This window comes from Colossoma macropomum, unplaced genomic scaffold (assembly GCF_904425465.1).
Source record: "Colossoma macropomum unplaced genomic scaffold, Colossoma_macropomum, whole genome shotgun sequence".
NCBI classification, from domain to species: Eukaryota; Metazoa; Chordata; class Actinopteri; order Characiformes; family Serrasalmidae; genus Colossoma; species Colossoma macropomum.
The window spans coordinates 10,295,207-10,302,058 of record NW_023494807.1 but is presented as its reverse complement, the minus strand read 5'-3'; the positions used below and the strand labels follow the sequence as shown (position 1 = coordinate 10,302,058).

At 39.7% G+C, this 6,852-nt stretch overlaps 1 protein-coding gene across 1 annotated transcript; it reads right to left on the bottom strand.

Moving 5' to 3' along the window:
- Window positions 1-3,439: 3,439 nt before the first annotated feature.
- Window positions 3,440-5,765, bottom strand: LOC118797222 (claudin-3-like). Its single transcript, XM_036556498.1, has 2 exons — window positions 5,660-5,765; window positions 3,440-5,538 (listed from the first exon to the last, which is right to left on the bottom strand). The coding sequence occupies exon 2, from the start codon at window positions 5,493-5,495 to the stop codon at window positions 4,683-4,685; it is 813 nt and encodes a 270-aa protein (XP_036412391.1). The 5' UTR covers window positions 5,496-5,538; window positions 5,660-5,765; the 3' UTR covers window positions 3,440-4,682.
- Window positions 5,766-6,852: the final 1,087 nt, after the last annotated feature.

The following is a 6,852-nucleotide window of genomic DNA, read 5'->3' as shown; positions in this document are numbered from 1 at the left end:
CATGAAAATTTAGAGGCTTTGTTAAGAAGTGCCAGGTTGCTTTGCTGTCGATGGAGCTTGATAGTCTTTGTTAAGGTGACACTGATCCTGTATGATCCTGTGCAACAGGTGCTGCTGGCTGGTAATGTGATATTTTCATGTCTCCCACCACCTTACGCATGACACCATCAATATTTAACACAGCATCTGTTGGAAGGTGCTACAATTGATTCTTGTGGTCAGAAAGCGCAAAATGATAGGGAGCAATTCAAACATGGTCAGTAAACATATTAATCATGGGCACTAATCTGAGAATAAGATTATTTAATCATATAAAACAGGGATTTTGGAGTTTAAAATTAATTAAAAATGGTGTTGAATTGCACTAAATGGCACAAAAGTTTGTAGACACCTGCTTTCTTCTGAAATAAATGGTATTAATTGTGAGTTTGTGCTGCAGTAACAGCCTCTACTCTTCTGAGCATCTGATTAAGCATTAGTGAGGTCAGGTTCTGATGTTCGATGGTCAGTTCTGGGTCACTCCAACTCATCACAAAGGTATTGAATGGAGCTCCATCACTCCAGAGAACACATCTCCACTGCTCCACAGCCCAATGCTGGGGGGTCTTTATACCCCTCTAGACCATGCTTGGCATTGGGCATGGAGACCTTAGGCTCATGCATCTGCTCCAGAGAGTCTGATTTCTATTTGTCTGTCCTTTTCTATGGAGATTATGCAAGCTGTGTCAGCAATGGGTGACCTTAAAGTAGCTGAAATCACTCCTTAGATGGTTAGTCCTTCAGAAAATCATTTCTGTAAGTGAGATATGTGCAAGTTTTATGAAGATTTTTAATGTTTAACTGCTTAAAATCTCAGGCTCATTACATACTAAGGCTTATTAACCATTGTGTGGTGTTGATGTGTTTGTTACTCAGTGGTCTGGTGGACCCACCACATTATTGTTTTATAAATCAATACAGCCATAACAACTACCAGATGTTTAAAATATCATAAGTGTCCAGCGTAGAGTTCTCCTTTAGCAGCTGTAGCCAGTCAGCAGCCTGTCCATGTTGTCCACCCTCACACACACACACACACACACACACACACACACACAGACTAACAGCAGGCCATGTAGGAGAAGAACACAGTGAAGGACACAGCACCTCCACACTTTTACTCCTCGCAGGTTCAGCCTAACACCACATGTGTAATATAAATGTGTGGGGGGTGAACAGTGTGAAGACACTGAAAATGGGTTATTTTATATGTTCTTCACAGAAAATGAGCAAAGGATAAGAATCTGAGGTTGAAATAATAATAAATCGCATCATTTTTTTCTTTTGGTAAACATTGAAAAAGGGTCCCACAGATCTGAACACCACACAAGGGTTAAGCAGTACCTACAGGGACTTCAGTGCAAACTGGTTAAGCTGTTCTTAGGTTATAGACTTGTGTAATAAATCTTTGGGCCAGCCTGCAGTCCCTGGCCATTTAGGGGGTTAATGAGCCTTTACATAATGTAAGAGTTCTGGACCAAGTTAGGGTTTTTTTTCCTGGAGCTGTGAATTCAGGCCAAGAGCCATTTAGGAAGGCAGAAACACACCTGTTAGCATATTTAACACATACAGGTAAAGAACACTATTCAGTAACATCTAGTGTGTGTTTTATGCTCTTGTATCCCAAACTGTATCTGCATCAGACTGATGAATGAGGTCATGGGGTCATGTTTTAAAATGTATACTTATTTGATTTATTTAACGTTTGAAGAGTTTTGTGTTGATAAAAAAGAGATTGGAGTTTAAACAGTGGTGAGTAGCGCCGTAGTGACCGTAGTGTCACTTAGTACTGAGCATTGTGATAGTGCACTTCAATATCGGTATAAAGAAGCACAATTCTAGTATTATGAAAACCCAATCCACATTTTTTTTGATACATAGTGTATTTGTAACCAAGAATGTATTAATGATATTCTCTTATTTTGAGTTTCTATTTGAAAACTATATTCTGTGTTATTGCATTCATTAAGAAAATAAAATCAAATTAGATGTTAACCATTGCAGCTTAATCAATTGTTGTGTGGGTTTTTCCAACAGTTATTAAGCCTCATCATGGACTATGTTTTCCTTTCAGTACAAAATACTGTGTAGTCAAGGACTACACTCTTAAAAAGAGGGTTCTTCAAGGTTTCTTTAATAAAGACATGTTTATATATAGAACCATGAACACTCGAAGAACCATTTGCATGCCAAAATTCTTATTCAGATTGATGGACAATGTGTTGTATATGGTTCTATATAAAACCTTTTTGAAAAGGGTTATATATAGCACCAAAAAGCGTTCTGCCATTGTTACAATGTCAAACAACACTTTTCGGTGCTATATAGAACCATATACAACACATTCTCCATCAATCTCCAGAACAATTTCACCATGCAAAGAAGCATTAAAGCATGAAAATTATATTGTATTTACGGGTTTATATATAATCATTGGGCCTCATTCATCAGTATCTTAAGTCTGTTCTTAAGTGTGTTCTTGTGAAAGGTCCTAAGAAAAAGTCTACGTCAGATTCATGACGTGTTCTTAAAGCGCAGAACTGTTCTCACCTTTGTGCTCTTGAGTGTGTGTAGATTCTGTTCTTACCTAAGAACAAATCCCAGATAAGAAAACACTGGTGAACGTCAGAATCCTTGTCAAAACTGGGTAAGAGGGTTTTTAAGAAGAAATTTTTTTCTTAAAAACTGTTGGTGAATGAGGCCCAATTTTTGTTATTTATTGATATTTGGACCTTTATTGTTGTTAAATTTCAATATGAGCAGAATTTATTACATCCATGACCCTGTTTGGCACCTTTGCCTACACTGGTAGCTAAAAGGGTTCTACGTAGTTCCAATGAAGTCAAACATGTAATAATAGTGGCACCTTTTTTGGTGCTATATAGAACATTCTTTTAAACCACATACACGATTTATAAAATGGTTCAGACATAGAACTATGGACCATTCAAAGAACCATAGGAATGCATAAATGGTTCTTTGCATGGTTATATGGTTCTTCTCCATGATGGAGAACCAGCTGTACAAAATAGCACAAAAAGGTTCCGCAATTGCTACAAGTCATAGAACCCGTTATGCTAGGAGTGTACAATAAAATTCCCATCATAGAGAGCCATTCATGCATTCAAATGGTTTCTTGAGTTGTTGTGGTCCTTTATAATCACTGCCACTGCTAAAGAACCCTTGAAGAACCCACTTTTTTTAAGGGTGGTAGATCCTTTTTGGTAACTGTTAAAGGAGTGTGTGTACTTTTGTTGCCAGTTAGAGATGAAACAGCTGCTAATCCTGATCTAATCTATCTATCTCTAATCTCATATCATTGATCTAATCTATCTATCTTTAATCTCATAACACTGCAGTTAGAACAAATGAGGGATAATGAACGAACTGAACATCAGACTTCAAAAAAACAAAATCAGAGTTTATTACATTGTTAAACTTGATACATGTGTTCCAACGTAAGCAAACGCAGAATTCAAACCACTCGCTTTCTTGAAAGAACAGAAAAGCACCAGCATGTTCCACCAGCTCGACACCAGCGCTCCTCTCCGCCTCACTGCCCACAATGAGGTGCTCACATTGTGTCTCCTGGCTTCCTTCCCACTCCGCTCTGCCACAAGGCCCCTTGTGTAAGGCAGACTATAATGTCCACCGGCTCGGGTAACTGTTTTTGTCTTTCTCTCACGAGTAATCTTTTTCATCTCATGTGCTCAACACAGTCAACCACGCAACGTTAAAAGCAACGATAAAAAAAAGACTGAGAAATACTTTGAAAAAAGGGACCTTAATTTAAAGGTTAAGATGTAAACAGAGTCATTCAGAGTGGTTTGGTGTGAAACGCTCTGTTCTAGAGAAACTTACAGAGTCAGAATTGTTCACAGTGGTGGTGATAGGAACCAGACGTCCACCTCTAAAAGCTCCCTTGCAGGAAGTTAATACATGAAATGGATATATATACACTGCCTGATGACTGAGACACTGTTTTACGATAGTTTTTAGAATGCATAAATCCATTCATGGGGTTGTATTTGTGTTGAAGTTATGATGCCTGGTTCCTATCACCACCACTGTAATGAAAAGTCTCTACAAAGAGTCTCTGCAATCGACTGTTTCACACCAGACCCTGTTTACATCTCAAACATTGAATTATGCAGATCCTTACAAAAAAGTCACATTCAAATTGTGAAAAATCACATCTAGAAGAGTTTTGTCACATGTGAACACGATTTAATCACATGATACTTTTTCATGCAATCATTTGGTTTTTCACATGAGATAACGTTTTTTAACATGTTAAGTGTGTTTTATTTACATGCAAAATTCATGTGACTTTTCTATAAGGGGAAAAATAAGTAGAATTTACCTTTACACCCTTCTTAAAACATAAAAAAGTAAGAATGTCTATTGGGCTGGAAGGCTTTCCATTACTGCATTAGAAAATACACTCATTTGACCTTCAGGCGGACTTTTTTTTCTCCCTCAGTGCATTAAAAAGCCAACCAAATCCATCTTTTCATAGGCCGACAAATGACAAACGTTCTCCTTCATAACGGAGTCTGAGAGGGCACTCGTATTACATACCCTTGTCAAAGAAATGACACCAAACAGAGGTGTGGACAGTTTTACAGTTCCTCATTTTCACTTCATACGTAGTCTCTCCTGTCGTACCCACCGCCAGCTGTGGAGCGAGGGGCAGAGTAAGCCATCCTGGAGGGGTTGTATTTCTTCTCCTGTGGCGGGCAGGAGCAGCAGAGCAAGGAGCCGCCCATTAAGAGGAGGGCGGCGGCGGCCCAGCCGATGTAGAGCGCGGCCCCCAGCTCCCTCCGCTGCGCATCGGTCAGCAGCGGGTTGTAGAAGTCCCTGATGATGCTGTTGGCTGACCAGCATACTGGAATCAGCTGCATGAGCCCAGCCACGATGAACAGCACCCCAGCGAAGATCATGACTTTGGCCTTGGAGGACTCGTCCTCGATGCAGTTGGTGCACTTGGCGCCGGCGATGGACACCAGCACAGCCAGGACAGTCAGCAGGATGGAGATGACGGTCAGAGCTCTGGCTGCTTGGAGGTCCTGTGAGAGGGCCAGCATGGAGTCGTAAACCTTGCACTGCATCTGCCCCGTGCTCTGGACCACGCAGCTCATCCACAGGCCGTCCCAGATGATCTGGGCCGTCACGATGTTGGAGCCAATGAAGGCGGTGACCCGCCACATGGGCAGGGCGCAGGAGACGATGGCCAGGAGCCACCCCAGGACGCACAGCACGATGCCTATGAGCTCCAGACCAGCAGACATGGTCGATGTTGGGTTCCTTCTTTCTACAGCTGGTTGAGTTTCTGCAGTGATGTGAGATCCAGCCAGTGTCTCAGAGTCAGTGATGTGGTTCCTCTGCAGAAACAAGAACCCCTTTATACTCCGGCTCAGGTAGAGGGGTGGAGTCCTGCAGGGCAGTGACATCATCCAGAGGAAGGACTTAGACTCTGCTGACCTGCTTTTGCCAGCCCTGAATGATGGTACAAAACGTTATGAATTAAGGAGTAGGAGTAGAAGCCACCTAGTTACTGAACATCCATTTGTAGCTGTCGGACAAAACGTTCCCAAAAGCCCACGGCGCGTGGTAGTACCTCTCTACATCTGCCAAAAAGGAATGTCTAGAGCAGGGGTGCCAAAACTTTTTATCATGCAATGTTTGAGGTGGGCCCTGGGCCAAAAAGACAAAACAGAATACAAATAAAGACACACATTTCAAAAATGCATTTTTATCATATTGCACTATAACTAAATTTGTAACTTAAGTATTTCAAACATACAGTTTAAGAATAGCATTAAATAAGTTATACATGCAAAAATTTGTGAACTGACATTTTTTGTACACTTTATTTGCTGAATATACTGGAAATATATTTTATAGTTTGTTTTATTTTTTTCCAATATGATAAACGGTCCCACCTTAACTTTATATTAAGTGTGTCTCTAATACCTGTGTAGTTACACATGAATACCATTTGTAACAACACTGTAACTACTGATGATTTAGTCTATATTACAGATGAATTAAAGAAGTACAGCCTATATAATTACATGTGTATCAACTTCAGTGTGGCATAATGTAATCACACAAGTGTATCTTCTACACAGGAACTTTCCTGTAGTGCAGTGTTAAAGTTACACTAAAATAAGTGGGCGGTTCCTGTGTAGTTGTTATGTAGGTACTGTGTAATAATGGAGTGGTCATATAGACATTGCTTTTGAGGTAATGCAACACATTTAATAAATGTCTTAAAAGTTATGTTTTAAGATAAGGGGATGTCTGCTGTACTGTCACATAGACATACAGAATGATTTAAAGTTAAAACACAGTGTCACAGCACTGGCAACATAAATGCTAGCTAAATGTTAGGAAAGCTGGCAGATACAGTGTAAGTAATGCCTTAATGTAAGTTATTAGATTCTTTTACTGCTGGAAAAAATGCTGTTCCAGTCTGATTACAAATGTAATTACATTAGTGTTATTACCCTTGTGTAATTACATGAGAGAATAGGCTGTTACAACTATTAAGATACACTTGTGTAATTATATGATGCAAAACTGAAGTTGATACACATGTATAATTATATAATGTGTACTTCTGTAATCCATCTGTAACAGTAACTAAAGGATTAGTAGTTACATTGTTGTTGCATATATTGTTCATATGTAACTACACAGTTATTAGAGACTTAATATGAAGTGAGACCTGATAAACTTAGCATTTAGCTTTGTTCCCTGTATATGTCATGTCATTTGACTGGGGTGTTCACACATTTGCAAATGACC